The sequence below is a fragment of the Phycodurus eques genome, chromosome 6, assembly GCF_024500275.1.
Source record: "Phycodurus eques isolate BA_2022a chromosome 6, UOR_Pequ_1.1, whole genome shotgun sequence".
Taxonomy (NCBI): domain Eukaryota; kingdom Metazoa; phylum Chordata; class Actinopteri; order Syngnathiformes; family Syngnathidae; genus Phycodurus; species Phycodurus eques.
In genome coordinates, this window is record NC_084530.1 from 21,342,480 (window position 1) to 21,361,004 (window position 18,525).

The 18,525-nt window shown below is 44.0% G+C and overlaps 1 protein-coding gene across 1 annotated transcript in view; it reads left to right on the forward strand.

The window, feature by feature from the left end:
• Window positions 1-3,129: 3,129 nt before the first annotated feature.
• dchs2 (dachsous cadherin-related 2) overlaps window positions 3,130-18,525 on the forward strand; it is a 31,977-nt gene continuing 16,581 nt past the window's right edge. Inside the window, exons 1-12 of the mRNA XM_061679872.1 lie at window positions 3,130-3,441; window positions 4,282-5,172; window positions 6,510-7,328; window positions 8,650-8,844; window positions 9,812-10,043; window positions 10,634-10,870; window positions 12,416-12,848; window positions 13,858-14,444; window positions 15,491-15,678; window positions 15,750-15,849; window positions 15,936-16,105; window positions 17,435-18,251. Of these exons, the coding sequence (XP_061535856.1) occupies window positions 3,427-3,441; window positions 4,282-5,172; window positions 6,510-7,328; window positions 8,650-8,844; window positions 9,812-10,043; window positions 10,634-10,870; window positions 12,416-12,848; window positions 13,858-14,444; window positions 15,491-15,678; window positions 15,750-15,849; window positions 15,936-16,105; window positions 17,435-18,251 (4,684 nt within the window). The 5' untranslated portion in view covers window positions 3,130-3,426. The remainder of the gene's footprint in view (window positions 3,442-4,281; window positions 5,173-6,509; window positions 7,329-8,649; window positions 8,845-9,811; window positions 10,044-10,633; window positions 10,871-12,415; window positions 12,849-13,857; window positions 14,445-15,490; window positions 15,679-15,749; window positions 15,850-15,935; window positions 16,106-17,434; window positions 18,252-18,525) is intronic.

The following is an 18,525-nucleotide window of genomic DNA, read 5'->3' on the forward strand; positions in this document are numbered from 1 at the left end:
CCCAGAACAGAAGTGAGTCTCCTCTAAATTAGGTATAGGAAACGGTTTGAAAGACCTGCTATTTTGTTGTACGCTGCACAAATTCAAGAGACCCTGTGCCGGTTGCAAATAAAACACCATGTGGAGCAAAACAGACCCCAGAACAGAAGCAGAGCATAGTACATTGCAAGCTATAGACCCATCTCAAACCTCCCCTTCATAGCCATTTTGGGGTGGGTGGGTGGGGGGGCATGGTCCTTCTTGCCTGGGAGGGGTCTAAAAAAAAACCCTGAGCGAGCCTCCTCCATGTTTCACATGGAATGTGTCTAAAACCTTGTTCCTGGTAATGTTCTGGAACTGCTTACTATACTTTGCATAGAGTGTCTTGTCCTTTATTTATTTTATTTTTTCAGAGTCACACAACACACAAATAATGTTTTTGTTTGTTTAAAAAAAAACAGTTTGTACCATCCCACTTCATGCACTGGCAAACCGATTTGGTTAACCATTAATTGGCAAACACGACTTAGTACACAGAGTAAGAACACCAAACTTTGAACTCATGACTCAGAAATTAAAAAAAAAGATCTGAATAATTATCAACTCGTGATTATGTTCTGTGATAACTATTTGCTCAATTTATTGATTATTAAACATTGATTTTAAAGAAATAATATAAAAATGTAATCAATATCATTATGTCATTTAAAAAAAATTTTTTTTTTTATAATTTTATAGCAAATCTTGGTACCTGTGTTTCAACAGCCTGTTACAACAGATCTATTAACGTTCTCCTTTATTTGTCCTTCTAAACTAACTGAAAGTTTACCGATCACTCTACATCCTTTTCTTCCAAAATCAATCGCCAGCTCGTACGAAGGAAGTCAAACCAGAGTTGGATCTCTTGGTATGACACGTCCAACACTAGACACGCCAGAGAAACAAACTGACACATAGTGTGCCAATTCCCCAGGATTCCCAATTTCCCATCCCTCTACTTTATGCCGCTGACACATCTCCTCGGTGACGAACCAGGTCAACCCCTCCCTTCGTGATCGCTAACCACACCTACTTAGGAGGTGGCTTGGAGTCAATTAGTAATTTTGGGGTGGATTGTATGCTTTCGCACAGCAGCCTGAAGGTATCGCACTTTCTGTCTCAACCCTTGAACCATACCCAACAATACACCCATCTGCTCTTCACTGCCAGACTTAGCTAGCCACACGGCCATTACTCGAGCCTCAGGAGTTGCTTGGCTCGGAAGAAATTCCATTTCCAATGAGAGCTCAATAGCCTCTTTGAGTGTCTTAGGCCTGGTGTTTAAATCACCTGTTGCAATATGTAAAGTGAACTGGTCTCTTGCCAAGCATCACTATCATGTGGCTCAAAATAGGGTTGTCATGATCGAATCTTTCTCATCTGTACTTGAATTTTTGAGGACCGTGGCATTTTGTTGGAGTTTTTTGGGATCATGACTTCATTTTGTCAAACAGGTTCTATTTAAGTAATTTCTTGTTTAAACAGGTCTGGAGGAAATCATGTTTGGGTGTGGTCAGTGAAAATGAACCCAAAAAAGGTGATTAGTCACACTTAATTCATGATTTAACAAGGGGGACTGTTACATTACTTTTTCACGATACTATCTCCATTTTTTTCCCCCCATCTACACACAGGCATATTTTATTTTTCCCTTTTCTTTGGCAAAAAAAAGAAAGGCCAAATTTTAGCTGAGATAAAAAGACATTTCCAATTTTTGTTACGTTTTTTTCATGTAACATCATCAACAAACAAGCATCTGCTCTCTTCTGACAGAAAACATGCAACTCTCTGAGAGTTGTGCTTTTTTTAAAATATGTTTTAATCTGACAAACAACAATCCTGTACGTTATCTCCACCTGACAAAAAACATATTTTTTTATTATTTAGAAAAAAAAACGTAAATCTGCTAGGGTTGTCATGATCAAATCTTTTTAGGATCGATAATCCTAGTGTGTCGAGTACTTGAGTAATTGTAGCCCCTCAACCCCCAATTTTGAATTTTTTTTTAACTACTAAAATGCATTTTATTCTCATTTATGAGGGCTGGACTTCTGTTCTTAAACTGCATATGTTGGTACTGAGTGTATGGTATAAACTCTGTACAGAATTTGACACAACAAATCAGCCTTTGCTAGTCAGTTAGCATTCGCAGTTAGCATTAGCTCGGTAGCAATTACCATTATAGGTATTAAAAAAAAAACGCTAACTACCATTTAGCTCACTCATACATCATGTTATATGTATGTTACAGATCTAACAGTGTCTTAAAAATCACTTACAGACGCTCCTCCTTCATTTTTGGCAAGGTTTATCAGTAGCCCAGCACTGTGTCCTTCTGCAATAATTGTCCGTGCGAAACATTGGTTCTGGTGGAACCTTTTTTCTTTTTTCTTTTGTCCAGGCGCAGCTTCGAGGCAGAAATTCTGCATCGACCTATTTTTGAAGTCCTCTACAGTATTATTCCTCTGCCTCTGCAAACCATTATTGTACCTTTTTCCTCCAACATTGTCAAGGAAAGCTCAACCAGGTTGTATATTAATATATGTATATATATTTTTTCAGGAGCCACTGGATCCCACTTCTGACACCACTGCAATAAACCTTGCTCAAGTAGCAAGTAGAGAGCCCACATGTAGTTACTTGCCGCATGATGTTTAAAAGAGGCAGGGGAGACAGAAAGATGTAGTGAGGGAAGACACGAGTGCAGCTGTAGTGGAGAGGATGTTGCAGGAGATACGCATATGCAAGAAAAGGATGATGCGCTGCGGTGACCCCTGATGGGACAGCTGAAAGGTAAAGTATTTGACCCGCAACATAGTACAAGGGTCAACTTCAAAATGGGTCAGTTTGACTAATATAATGGGACAGTTAATTATAAAATGGGTTAATTTGACCAGCAACAGAACAGCATTAGTTGGGTCAATTTGACTAACAACACAACACAACACGAGGGATGACTCAATTGTTGAAATCAATTATTTGTATTCTTCTTGTTGCATGTGTTACAGTGTGTCCTCTTCGTGTTTGTCCTCTTCATGGACACCCTCAGTGCACCGTGACGTCTGGTGGCGGCGTAATCTGGTGGCCTGATTAGCTTTGTGGCATTGGCAAGAGGCAGCACAGATGGGGCCATGCAATTAGCCGGGGTGGGGGTGCATCCACGGAGGAGCTCGCCCCGGACATGTGCGCAAACATTTCAACTGGAAACCAACTTTATGATTTTGTTATTTTTAATCTAATCCAGGAGTGTCCAAACTCAGTTATTTAGTAACCGTCGGCATACACTAAAATTACCAATCGACACAGTCCACGTCATTTGCCTGCATTGTACGACGTATTGGGTTGCAAGTCGGGAGAAGAGAAAAAGAAGGAATTCATTCGTCTCTTTTTCTCCCTTGTTTTCCACCAATGGCACATCATTCGGTAAGACGCGCCTCAGAATCGCAAAGTTTTGCAACACTTTCTGCTCTGTGTCAAGGTGAGCTTTAATACAGATTGCTCTTGTTTTGGTTCTAAAATATAGATAGAGATGTGATTCTGCCTAGCTCAGTGCAGAGGCTGATCTATTCTAATGGGATACAGGGCTGTTGGCTATCCAAAAATCCTGAACAATCATTGACTTTTTGCTTCATCGCCTAGCTGTTTTTGTTTTGTTTTTGTTTTGTTTTTTAACAAATATAGATAATCTATATCATTGACTGAAGTGTGGTAGTGGTTTGCAGGTTTCCTCTAGTGGGACGTGAAGATTCACTCCCTAAGTACAGTTCACTTTTATTTAACTTGTAAGTTCAATATATTTGCATTTCATCTTTAGGAATGGTTTGTTTTTAAACATTATTCAGGCCATTTCTTTTTCTGTTAATTCTGTTAATTTTCCTAATTTTAGTGGAGTATTAATAATATTGACTATACCTTTTAGGACTAAAACCTCTGTCTTGTTTTTGATGAACAATTAGGCCTACCATGCTACTGAATTTAAATGTTGGTCATGATGGTGGTACCTGGAGAGCCACGTAGTTTTTTAGGCGGCACTTTGTGTAAAACGTTTGAAAACCACTTATTTATATATTTTTAAAAAACATCAATATTTGCATATCTTTATCAATGCTAATGGTTCGGTTTTAGTGTGTTAAACAAATTACAGCTGAAGAATGTCAAAGTGGCCCTTGTATTGCTGGATTTTTATGTGTGGCTGCAGGAAAAAGCAAGTTTGGGCACCCCTGATCTAATTTGTAAAAAAAAATTTTTTTTTAAATGTACCAGCAAAGTTCGTATACGGTGCTGGTTCTGGCGCTCCTGTGCGCCCCCTCGCAGGCCAACGTCTCCAACCTGACGCTCTCCGTCCCGGAGGGGCTCCCCGCTCACACCGTGGTTGGCGACCTGGCGACCAGTCTGAGCCGGCCGACTCTCGGTTTCTTCATCTCCGAGAGCCGGGACTCGCACGTATTCCGCGATCTGGAGATCGACCCCGACACCGGGATCATCTCCACAGCGACGGTTCTCGATCGAGAGACCCGTGGGAGCTACGACTTTGTGGCGGCCACCCTGGCGGGGGAGGTGGTCAGAGTGAGCATAAACGTGGAGGACATCAATGACAATTCACCGGCGTTCCCCTCGGAGGACGTGGACCTAAGGGTATCCGAGTTGAGCCCGTCTGGTAGCCGCTTCCAACTAGAAGGAGCTCGGGACCAGGATGAGGGGGAGTTTGGCACCCAGGGATACCGTATCCGAGAGGCCCACATGGGGGAGCTCTTCCGGCTGGAGCAGCACAGTGCCAGAAACCACCTTAGCCTGGATCTGTTTCTGGCCCAGAGATTGGACAGAGAAGCTGAGGACTTTTACACTCTAACCGTGGAGGCCTTCGACGGCGGCATCCCCGCCCGAATAGGGATTCTGCGGGTCAACATCTGGGTCCTGGATGAGAATGACAACCCGCCTATGTTCAACCGGACCAAGTATCAAGCGTCCATAGCGGAAAATGCTCCAGTCGGGTCTTCTGTGTGCCAAGTTCATGCCACGGACAGGGACCAAGGCGACAACGCCAGGGTCAGCTACGAGATCAACCGGCGACAAAGCAACCCCGACGATTTCTTCTCTGTTGATGAGACCACCGGCATGGTTTTTCTCAACAAGCCACTGGATTTTGAAGCACAGGTGGAGTATACATATCGCCGACTCAATTAATTGACAACTAATCGATCAAATTACTATTTTGAAAATACATCATTGTTTAGAGATATTGTTTAACATCGTTTAAATCCTCTTTATTTTCAGCCTCTCAACAGTAAATATTCTCAGATTTTTCTAGTCATTCATGAAAGCAAACTGATCATCATTGTGTTTGATGAAAATAAGACATTTGCAAACATCTGCTTTTACTTTGGAAAACAATTATCAACATTTTTGCCAGAAAAAAAACTCAATCATAATATATTTATTATGACAATTATTACAATTTATTATTGTTTGTGCATTTTCTGCACTGTCAATTTGAAAATTTACATGTGAATAAATTAATTACTAATCGAAACAAATAATCAACACACTAATCGGTTATTAAAATAATCGTTAGTTGCAGTTAGTTGTCCCTAAGTGGTACCTTGACTTACAAGTTGAATTCATTCCGTGACCACGCTCGTAACACAAATCACTCATCTCAAATCAAATCATCAGTCATTCTGTTACAGGCGCCCCTCCCCCCCAAAAAAGAAAACATCAAACACAACAGTAGGGTTAACAAAAAGGGCTCTACTTTAGTGACTGCCGTAAATCCAGCCCTGCACTTCGCGTACCTCTGCAAGGAGGTGAGTTAGACCTGATGTTGGTAATTTTGTGAACTGGCATAGCCCAGCACATTTAATTAAAAGTGGCATGTCTGCACTGGAATGGGCATCATCACAATCGTCTTCAATCTTTCCTGTCGAGTTAAAGCGACTCCTCTTATTTCCTTTAAATGCAGCGCGCGGGTTGCGCACTGACAGTCTGTGACTTGGCGGAAGAAGAAACTGATTTGCCTACTGTTGAAATAAGTCTGTCATCCACAATGCATAACCACAGAGCTCACTTGTCTGTCTGCCTACATGCGCCCCGATCAAATTTACCACAATCGCGTAAGATCACCTGCGCCAAAACCTGCCAGCTGAAACCAAAATCTCACTCAGCCAAGCGCATCATGCCCTCGGTCAACCAATACGCCCAGCTTGGAGCTGCCAAAGTGGCAAACACAGGCAGCGAGTCTTGCGCTTGCATGAAAATCAAGATGCGCCAAGCTCAAACAAAGCTGCGCCACCTACAAAAACAGAGCCCTTAGTCTCTTTAATACAGTGAATAGAAACAGAGCCCTGCCGCGAATAACGGAAATCCGCGAGTCACTGACTCCCCCTCAAAAGGTATGTAATTGCCTATTCATGACACAAGATGGCGGCCAAGCACTATATGAAACTCCTCAACACACAAAAACTCTTACTGTATGTTACTGTGGGTTTATGCAGACTTTCCACGAGTTGATCATCACAGCCAGAGATAACGGATTGCAGCCAGAGTCCAGCAGCACCCTGGTGGTTGTGAAAGTCCTAAACGTCAACGACAACAGCCCCACTGTTAGCGTGCTATTCCTAAGTGAGAGTGGAGATGCCCTGGTCTCCGAGGCTGCTGAGATCGGAGACTATGTGGCCCGGATTTCCGTGTCAGACCCGGATGGCCAAAAGGAGATCGTGTCAGTCCGCCTCGAGGGCGGCGACGGCAAGTTCACCCTCAAGCAAACGGAAGACTTCCTTTATGCCTTGTGCGTCTGTGCCCAGCTTGACAGGGAAGAGAAGGATCTTTACAAGTTGAGGGTCCTAGCATCGGATCTCGGGAGCCCCCCTTTAAGCAGCGAGGCGGTGCTTCTCGTGAAAGTGTCCGACGCCAACGATTGGGCCCCAGTCTTTAATAAAGACATGTTTGTGATCCGTGTCTCCGAAGATGCCCCCAAGGGCACTTCAGTCATCCAGCTGGAGGCCCAGGACTCGGACCAGGGAGTCAACGCTGATATTACTTACTCAGTCCTCAAGTCCAACTGGGACTGCCTGGTCAGCGTGGATGCAGAGTCTGGCCTGGTCATCACAACCGGAGACCTAGACCGGGAGAGGCAGCCGGAGGTGTGTTTGTTCCTGGTGGTCGCGGAAGACCGAGGGGAACCGGCCAGGTCGACCACCGCCACCGTCACCCTGGCGTTGGATGACGTCAATGACAACGAGCCAGTGTTCCAGCAGAAACTCTACAATGCCAACGTGACAGAACATAGTAGCCCTGGAACCTGTTTTTTACAAGTATGTACTAGAATCCCACACACAAAATTGTTTTGGATGTTTACAAAAACACGTACATTAGGTTCAATGAAGACTAAATGGTCTTCGATGTTTATGAAAACAAGCACGTTAGATAAATTGAGTGCTAAATTGTTGGCAATGTTTACAAAATGTGTACCTCATGTTCAATGAAGACCAAACTGTCTCCATTGTTTATAAAAACATGTTTGGTTTCTTAAGATTCTAAATTGTCTTTGATGTGTACAAAAAAACATATACAAGCTTCGTTGAAGACTCTCAATTGTCTTTGAACTGTACAAAAACACGTACACTAGGTTCACCGAGGACAAAACTGTTGTTTGTGAAACTGTGGATGCTTCGTTCAATAACGACTAAATTTTGCTGACGAGCTGACAGAATGCGTAATAAAAGCTAAAAAGATATCAGCATTTTAATATATAAAAGTAGAGAAAATCAAGGACAGGGTTTTTCTTGTTTTGTGTGCAATCAGAATGCGAATGTGGATGGGGTTCTCCCTAGCTTGGTGGACTGACCTGGCAATATTACATTTACGGCTCATTGTGGACTCTACAAATGCATCTTTGGTCACAAATGCAATGGGACCTAAAACTAACTCGCTCAGATCAAAGGTGTTTATTGAGTGCGCTACCCGGTCAAAGCGTAACCGCATTGGTGGTAGCTCTGTGTTACTCAATTGTCTTTGGTGTTCACAAAAATGCACATGCTATGTTTGGTGATGTATAACTTGTCTTTCATGTTTAAAGAAACACACACATGATTTAATCTTCTTCTTTAATGTTGACAAAGACACATAAGGTTCAAGAAAACGTTCGTCTTTCCTGTTTACAAAATGCATGCACTAAGTTGGTTGAGGACTGAATTGTTGTGTACGTGAGGTTCAATGAAGACAAAATTGCTTTCGGTATTTTTGCAAAAAAATGAAGACTAAATTGTCTTTGATGTTTACAAAAACACATACACGGTGTTCATTGAAGATTAGTTTGTCGTCAGTGTTTGTGAAAATGTACACGGGGTTCGTCGATGTCAAAACTGTCATTGACGTTCACAAAAACGTACGTGAGGTTTGTTGAGGATTGAATTGTTGCCAATATTTACAGCATTACGTTAGAATCATTCAACACTAAATTGTCTTTGATGTTTGAAAACATCATATGTTACGTTCACTGACGAAAAGATTGCAGCAAATGTTTCCGAAAACGTTTTTATTTGATGCTGAAATGTGTGCTCAGTTCATTGAAGACTAAATCGTCTATGAAAATGGACACCAAACTAGTAGCATTTCCTGTATTTTTTTTTGTAGGTTGTGGCCAACGACGCAGATGGTCCAGAGTTTAGTGTTCTGGTCTACTCCCTGCCTGATAACTTTGCGGAGTCAGATCAGGACCAGAACCTGTTCTACATCAACTCGCAGACTGGAGAGCTGTGCGTCTCTAAGGACATCGATAGAGACACCGGACAGACTGTCCACGACATCCTGGTCAGGGCAGAGGATCCGGTCTGTATATGTTAGACATAGGCTCATTGCCAAATCAAAATTGTCTTTGATATTTACGAAAAGATGTACATTAGCATCATTGATGAGTCTGACGTTTTTACAAAGAAGGTACTATAGGTTTGTCAAAGACTATATTTGTCTTTGGTGTTCATAAAAAGATGTACGTAGGGTCAATTGAAGACTAAATGGTCTTCGATATTTACACACACAAAAAAACAGACTCTTATTAAAGGTCTGTGAGATTTAGGAAAACGCATATCTAGGGGTTCATTAAAGAATAAATTGTCTTCCATGTTTGCAGAAATGAATATGTTTGTAATGTGAAAGACTTAATTTTGGGGGTTACAAAAATGCATTCATAAGGTACATCAAAGACTGATTGTCTTTGATGTTGAGAAGAACCCACACCAATGGTTCATTGAAGACAAATTGTTTTTGATGTTTACAAACTTGTGTACGTTACCTTTGTCAAAGACTTCATTGTCTTTGATGATTATGAGAATCCGCAGGAATGGTTCGTTGAAGAGTAAATTGTTTTTGTTTGAGAAAATGCTTTGGGATCGTCAAAGACCGTCCATTGTCTGTAGTGTTGAGAAAAAAAGACTCAAAGACTAAAATGGCTTTGATGTTTTTGAAAATGTATACATTAGGTAGGTTAAATATGTATTTACTTTGATGTTTACAGAAATGCTTACATGAGGTACATGAAATGGTAATGGTCCTTATTTGATGTTTTCATTGTCTTTGATGATTCATTGAAGACTAAATCGTCTTCGATGTTAACTAGCTACTTCAAAGACTTTAATATTCAACGGTGTTTACAAAATGTCTAACTAAAGTACCTTAAAGCCTTAAAGCCTACCTTAAAGACTTTAATCACCTTTGATGTTTGAGAAAACAGGTGACTTCTTACTAAAGCTATTACATTATTGTTGTTGCTGTTCATTTTTGGCTCTTGGCTTGCTAGGGAGGCCTCAGTGCGCACACGTACGTTCACATTGAGATCCAAGACCTCAACGACAACGCGCCGGTGTTCAACCCCGAGCGTTACGCCACCAGCATCAGCAGTCACGCGCCGCCCGGCACGGAGATGCTCGGAGTGGTCGCCACCGATGCCGACGCGGGTCGCTTCGGTTGCGTCACCTACCACATCCTGCCCGGCGACCTGTCAGATCTGTTTGCCCTCGATAAACAAACAGGTAATCAAAACAGCGGGATAAACCTGACGACTTAGTGTGCGTAAGTCCTACCGACAGCAGGAAGCAGAGCTTGATTTTTACTTAACAGATGAGCATTTACGGAAGCAGCAGTTTGACTCCAGAGTAAAGATTGCGCAAAACATTAAAATCACCTAATTTGATTACAGTATCGTTTAAAACATTTGTCAGGGATATTGTACCTGACCGCTGCACCTGTTTTTATTTAGCCTGTTATGAACAGTTTATTTATCTGCTATAATCTAATGTAACGTACAGTATCTATGCAATATGTAACTCCATCACATTCTATAGTTTGTTGTGTATTTATTTGCTTTTATTGTGTTTATTTGTTATTGCATATGTTTTGCCTTTTTGCCCTGTTGTCTGCAGTTAGGTCAGCATTGTAAATGAGAAACTGTTCCCAATTTCCCGACTTGGTTAAATTAAGTTTAAATAAATAACTAAATGAGTTAAATATTATGACCATATATTTATGAAACACACGTTTGGATTTTGGTGTTTGCAAATCTCTGAAGAGTACATTGTCTTTGTCTCATTCAGATCAATCCTTGGTTGTGTGTTCCCTACAGGACTGCTGTACCTCACGTCCTCTCTGACCCACTTTGGTGCCGCCAGCATCAAGCTGGCCATCGCCGCGCAGGACGGCGGGGGCGTGTCATCGGCCCGACCAGCCCAGGTGACCGTTCACGTCCTGGCAAGCACCCACGCGCCGGCCGTGTTCCATACGGCACGTTACGCCTTCACCATACCAGAGGACGCCCCACCGGGCACCAGCGTGGGCATCGTGCGTGCCACCAACCCATCGGGTACGTTTTATTACGTGAGTCAATTCATCCGTCCCGGAAACATCAAAGACAATGTGGGCTTCACATGTACTCCATCCATCCGTCCATTTTCTGAGCTGCTTCTCCTCACTAGGGTCGGGGGCGTGCTGGAGCCTAACCCAGCTATCATCGGGCAGGAGGCGGGATACACCCTGAACTGGTTGCCAGCCAATCGCAGGGCACATACAAACAAACAACCATTCGCACTCACATTCACACCTACGGGCAATTTAGAGTTGTCAATTAACCTACCGTGCATATTTTGGGGATGTGGGAGGAAACCGGAGTGCCCAGAGAAAACCCACGCAGGCACAGGGAAAACATGCAAAATCCACACAGGCGGGGCCGGGGATTGAACCCCGGTCCTCAGAACTGTGAGGCTGACGCTCTAACCAGTCTTCCACCGTGCTGCCCACATGTGCTCCATTTTTTAAAATATTTAAGACAATGAAGAGACTGATGTAGCTACATACATTTGTTTAAACATCAAGACAACTACATCTTCAATAAACCCTTAAGTATACATTCTTGTAAACATTGAAAACTAATTACTCTTTGACATACGTAACAGACGTTTTTTCTAAACATAAGACTATTTAGCCGACAATGAATCCTACGTACGTTTTTCCAACCATCAATGACAATGAAGTCTCTGCTGTACCTATGCATTTTTTTTAACATAAAATACAATTTAGTCTTAAATGAAATGTATGGACATGTTTTTCTAAACATCAAAGACAACGATGAGTCTTTGACGTACCATTTTGGTTAACATCATTAACATTTTCTTAACATTAAGACAATTAAAGAGTCTTTAACATACCTGATGTACACATAAACATCAAACAGAACCATTTTCATCAACATTGGAGACTATGTACACATTTCTGCCGTTTAAAAAGTGCCTGTGTGTTTTCCAGACATGAAGAGCCAAACAGGAAGGCTGCTCTTTAATCTCTAATCCCCTTTAAGAAGCTCAACAGATAACAAACGATAGACGACCACGCAGAGTACCGACAAATGCATGTGTGCTTATGTGTGTGAGATAGAAAAAACAAACCTGGCAGTGTGTGAAGGCTGAAGCTTAATGACAGCAGACCAGTCTCGTGAGGCCACTTAATTAATTAATGGATTAATGTGTTAAAGCTTACATCAGAAATGTTTGTCCGAGGCGTCATTAAACTAGTCTCTAATCTTATAAATGCGTGATGCGACAAACAGTTAATTCAATGGATTAATTCCACTGTAATTACTCATTGCTTCGTGTGGAAAACTTCGTTGTTAGGTACACCCGCTACTGTTTACTTGATCCTTTATGTAAATGGACAGACAGATCTTTATCTTTTCTGCAATGTTAATAGATTTATATCTTGTTATTGTCTTTATTCAACATGGCCAAAGATGAGCGAGGACTAAAGTGGCCCTATACAATCCAAAAGCACTCCAAACTGGAGGACCCAGAGAGCACTATCTGGTCCACAGGTTTGGGGGTGGTCCCATTGCTTTAAGTCATCTTTTTCTTCACAGACTCAGCAGAATCCGTATCCTACCGCATCTCATCCGGTGACCCACGGGGTCTGTTCGCTGTGGACACCAAGTCGGGCCTGATCAGCACAGTGCACCCTCTGGACCACGAGAGTCTACCGTACACCCTGCTCTTCCTCCAGGCCTACGCCCAGTCCTCCCCAGTGTATGGCGGCACATGGGTCAACATCACCGTTGCCGACGTCAACGACGCGGCACCCGTCTTCCACAAAGACCAGGACGCCGTCTTCGTGTCAGAAAACGCCAGGTCGGGAACCACGTTCTACATCGCCCACGCCCACGATGATGACAGTGGCGCCAACGCGCGGGTGACCTATCACTTGAGAGGTAGTCGCTACAGTGGGGTCTTCGCAGTGGACCCAAACCTCGGAACGGTGACACTAAACCAAAGCCTGACGGCAGACCCGCAGGAAAGGTATGACTTCACCACAATAACTGAAATCCAACCAAGAAAAAATACAGTGGTACCTTGATTTATGAGTGCCCCAACTTATTGGTTTTTGGAGTTACAATCGTCACTTGGACATTTTTTTCTAAGGTGCAATAAGATGGTGCCAAAGTCCAGGCTAATAGGGAAGTAGTAATTGGTGTCAAGGAAATCCCATGTTGAGGTGATAAGACCTCTATAAGACCTTCGGATGTCGGGGAGGAACAAAGTTTTTTTTTTTTTTTCAGCACTGGGGCCTTACTCAAGGGGAGAGAATTATGAACAGTTCCAAATACCAGAAAGAGTTACCACAAAACCTTCAGGCTTCTTCTGGAAATATATATATTTTTTAATGTCAGGAAAAGTCTACTAGAACAGCTGAACTTTGTCTGGGTTAAAGTAGAGTCACTTTAAATGCTAGCAGTTGTGTGCCAACTCCCGTTTAACATGAGGTTGAATGTGATTGGTAAATTCTGAACACAGCCATATCCCCAGTTATCAGAAGGTGTTCACCGATGTGCAACAATGAGCACATTTCTTTCTATTGAGTTGTACAGGGTATAGGTCACATTAATGTTGGAAAGTTTTTAAATAGTTTTTTTTTAAAGAGCTCAAATTGGAAAAGGCAAAATCGGATGAAAATTCCCACCCTTGGGAAGGTTAATTGCATTTGCATTAACGCTGCTAAAATAGTTCATAAAAGGGAAGTTGGGTGAACACAAATGGCCAGCATAGTACCCAGAGGACCGTTACTATAGAAATTTTTCCTAATTTCTAACAGTTTTTCAGTTATCTCACTTATCGCCGAGAATATCGGGGGATTATGTTACTGGTTATGGGGTTTGTCTTAAAACAATAAATGCCATAATTCTTTAGGTGTAGGTTGTGAAAATATAATAGTTATAAAACATTAGTGAGGTGTCAATGCTAGCTATGTTGTACAAATTTTCCTGACCTATTGCTAAAATTATTCCTATTTTTTCTGTTTTGTTTTAAGCCCGATTCTGTTGGAAATCACGGCCGAAGACGGTGGCGATCCCCCACGCAGTGCTACCCTGGCGCTCACTGTGAACGTGGACAAGGCTTCTCTGGGTGACGGCCTGGCCTTCGAGACGCTGGTCTACCAGGTGGAGATAGGCGAGGCCTACCACAGGGACTCTAGGATCATACAGGTCAGCGCCCACCGCATCCGCGGGGCCTCCTCCAACACTGCCGCCCCGGTTTACTCCCTGGAAGGGGAAGCGGGCTTCCCTCCGGTTCCCTTTCGGATCCATCCCAGAACCGGTTGGTTGTACCTCTCTGACAATTTGGACTATGAGCGGGAATCGGCCTATCGCTTCAGAGTGGTCGCCACGGCGGGCGAAGCCAACGCTACGGCTAGGGTGGTGGTTCTGGTGCTGGACGTCAATGACAACTCGCCGGTTTTCAGCAGGGACACGTACTACTTGGTCCTGCCGGAGGGGCCGTCACCACAGGGTCAGGTGGGACAAGTCACGGCCACTGACCGGGACTCTGGGAAAAATGCACAGCTGTCGTACATCCTGCTCTCGGATGGGAAGTTCTTCCGCATCAATTCCGAAACGGGTAAAGTGCAATTGTCTGCTTATATACCCACCTACATAATAACTAGCTCCTTATATACGACTTTACCAACCTACTAACGACCGATGACTTACCTACCTATGACCCTCTTACTACCTACCTACCTATCTGTATACCAATCTACTTACCTAGCTACCTACCTACCCACCTACCTACCTACTGTACTTAGTGCACATGCTTAGTACTCCCTACTAACAAGTTACTTCCTAAATTCCTACTTGCTAACTACCTTCCGATTAGGGGTTAAACATCTTCAGATTTTTGTAATTGACGCTGAGGTGATGACTAATCCATGACGTCATTCATAATATTTTTTCAGTTTTCAACCCGCTGTGTGCACCTCCAGGCCCCACCCCTCGACTCGTTCATCCATCCATCCATCCATTTTCTGAGCTGCTTTTCCTCACTAGGGTCGCGGGCGTGCTGGAGCCTATCCCAGCTGTCATCGGGCAGGAGGCGGGGTACACCCTGAACTGGTTGCCAGCCAATCGCAGGGCACATACAAACAAACAACCATCCGCACTCACATTCACACCTACGGGCAATTTAGAGTCTCCAATTTATGCATGTTTTTGGGATGTGGGAGGAAACCGGAGTGCCCGGAGAAAACCCACGCAGACATGGGGAGAACATGCAAACGCCACACAGGCGGGGCCCAGGATTGAACCCGGGTCCTCAGAACTGTGAGGCTGACGCTCTAACCAGTCGCCCACCGTGCCGCCCTCGTTCATCCAATTACATTCAAAAACTCGCTCATCCAATCACAGCCAGATAATGTCATGACCACGCAGACAGTCGGAACTTGCAAAACTCTTAATACTAATTAATTCTACGCAACTGTAGGGTCGCCACTTGCCACATAGTTATTTAATAGAAATACAGGAGGGGGAAATGCTTTGCAATATATTATAGTGAACCTCGGCACGGTGTCGACCTCAAGCTACCCAAGTACCTACAAGCAACTGTCTTGTTTTTATGGCGCGTCCTGAGCTTCCTGTCGTACGGCCTCAACTTCCTGTCATGTGCAGGCGAGATCGTCAACTGGGTGGCGTTGGATAGGGAACAGCAGAGCCATCACACCCTGGAGGTAATGGTTGCAGACCGGGGCAACCCACGACGCAACGCCACTGCCAGCGTCCACATCCTGGTCACTGACGTCAACGACAACGCGCCACAGTTCAGGCACCTGCCGGCTAGCAAAGAACGCAATCTCCAGGTGGGCATTACGTGTGTATGTGAATGGACAGGCAATGTTTTACATTTAAGTGTGTGTTTTTTTAATTGCAGATATCTTCCGGATTACCAACAGGATCCTTTGTAACAAATGTATTTGCCAAAGATTTGGATGTGGGAGAAAATGGAACAGTCACTTTCACATTGCTGACTGGTAAATCCTCCATACTGAATCTAAGTTGTTGCTATTAAACATAGACATAGAACATTTCTTGACCCTTTTGTGTGTGGGCGTGTCAGTCGGCGCAGAAGGTCAACGTTTGAGACGTTTCGAGATTGACGGAAAGACCGCAGACATCAGGACAACGTCGCTGTTCAAGCGGAGCGGAGAAACAATTTATATCCTCAAAGTGACGGCCAGGGACGGCGGATCACCGCCCCAAGAGAACACTGCACTCATTCACGTGCAGGTACACTTGTGGCTTTACTAGGTTTACAACATTGAACTGCACGTCAACCTATTGCACAGGTTTGCCACCAGAGGGTAACATTTGACACTTTTATCCCTTGTACCCCTGGTTCAGTTCCATTCAGTGTCAATGTGAGAGTGAATGGTTGTCTGTAATCTATATGTGCTCTGCCACTGCTGGCGACTGGTCCTGGGTGTGTGCCGCCTTTTGCCCAAAAGTCAGCTGGGATAGGCTCCAGCTCCCTTAGAACCTAAACAGGATGAGTAGCAGAGATAATGGATGAAAGGATTGATAGCCCTTGTAAAGTATGTACACGTTTATGGTGAAGGGTCCTCCTTACCCACTAGCTGCCGACTAAGTACCTTCCTACCTACAACATTCCTACTACCCACCAATTTACTGAAGACCTACCGTATACCTACTGACTAAACACCTACCTACTATCTTCCTACTAACTAACTACAACCTACTTACCTACCCAGTTACCTACAATCAAGCTATACCTAACTATTTATCTAATAATGACCTATTTGCCTACCTACCTTCTACCTATTCTTCTACGTCCATTTAACCTTCCTGCCTTGTACCTATCGCCTACCTACTTAGTAACTTACTTCCTCAATACCTACCTATTTACTTAATACCTATGTGCTTATTTCCTGCATCTGCCTACCTTTATCCCACCAGCCTTCTACCTTGCCTGCCTTTCTACCTATTTACTACCTACCTACCTACCTACCTACTCACCTACAAACTATTTACCTTTTACCTACAGCCCTCTTAACTACTGCCTTCCTAACTACTGACTACCTATTTATTTACTGTATCAACTTACTCTCTCCTACCTATATAATACCTCCTTACTAAGTACCTATCTACACGCCTATCTAACCACTACATCTAAACTACCTACATATTAACTACCGACTTAACCTCCTATTTACCTACCTACTACTAACCAACCTTTAACCTGCCTACCTCCCTACTTGGTTAATACCTATCTACAACCTATCTACCTACTTACATAATACGTATACCTACCTGCCTACTAAAGTACATACCCATCTACCTACCTTTAACCTACTTGCGTTCTACCTACCTCCCTACAGTTATTACCTATTTACCCACCTACATGGTACCAACTTCACCCAGGGGCAGAACCAGAGTGTTGCCAGAGATGGCCGCAGCCACCCTAGACTTAAACTCGGCCACCCTGATGGCCACCCACATTGTATAGTATCCAATGGCGTGGGAATCTTAGGGGTTAGGGTTATCCACCTACTACCTACCAATTAACTAATAAATCTCACAGTAATACATCCCTTTCAGGTGTATGGGTCAGAGGCCCAGTCCGGACAAGCCTCCCCACCAGTCGCAAGATGTCTGTGGGTCAGAGAAGACGCTTCTCTGGGCACCGTGATTGGTTCTGTTCGCATTGTGTCTACTGGAAAGAAAGTGGGCTACTCCATCACGGGGGATGACAAAGACTCCCACTTCGGTGTCAACTCCCAGTCGGGCGACATCTACATCCACCGGTCTCTGGACTACGAGGAGGATGCCCAATACTCGCTTACTGCGTTCGCCGAGGACAACGCTGGTGGGAACATAACAATGAGGGTATTTGTGACGGTAGAGGATGTGAACGACCACCCACCGTGGTTCCCCGACAAAATGGTAGTGTTCGCGTTGAGGGAGGACGCCGCCCTCGGATCCCTGGCGTTTGCTTTTGGTGCTAGAGACGGGGACGGGACATACCCCAACAGCGCCTTGCGGTACTCCCTCACCTCGCCCCCGGGCTTCCCCTTCCACATGAACCCTCGGACCGGTAGATTGACCGTGGCTGCATCCCTGGACCGGGAGGCGAGCCCCAACTACGCCTTCACCGTAACCGCCAGTGACCAAGCCGAGAAGCGGGTAGAGCGTAGGCACGTGTCGGTGACGGCGAGGGTCTTTTTGCTGGACGTCAACGATAATCCTCCTGCGTTTGAGTCGGCGGATGTGGTGCAGTTGGCAGAAGACGCGGCAGAAGGGAGTCTAGTGCACCATTTTTTGGCAGCGGATGCAGACGAGCAGGAAAACGGGACGGTGTCCTATGTCATCCTGGCAGGAAACCAGAGAGGGTTGTTCACTCTGGAGGAAAAAACAGGTACAATTGATTAATGATTACTGTTAATTTAAAAAAAATAAAAAATACCTACTGACCCGCATAACCTATCTACCCACCCACCTGCTACATACTACCTTCCTGTTACCTACCTTCTTATCTCCCTGCCTATTCACTACCCATCTACCTAATGTACCTACCAACCTGCTATTACTTACTTACTACCTACCTACCTATCCACCTAACCTACCTACCTATCTGCTACCAATCCACCTAACATAGCCACTGAATTGACTTACTGATAACCTTGCCAGCC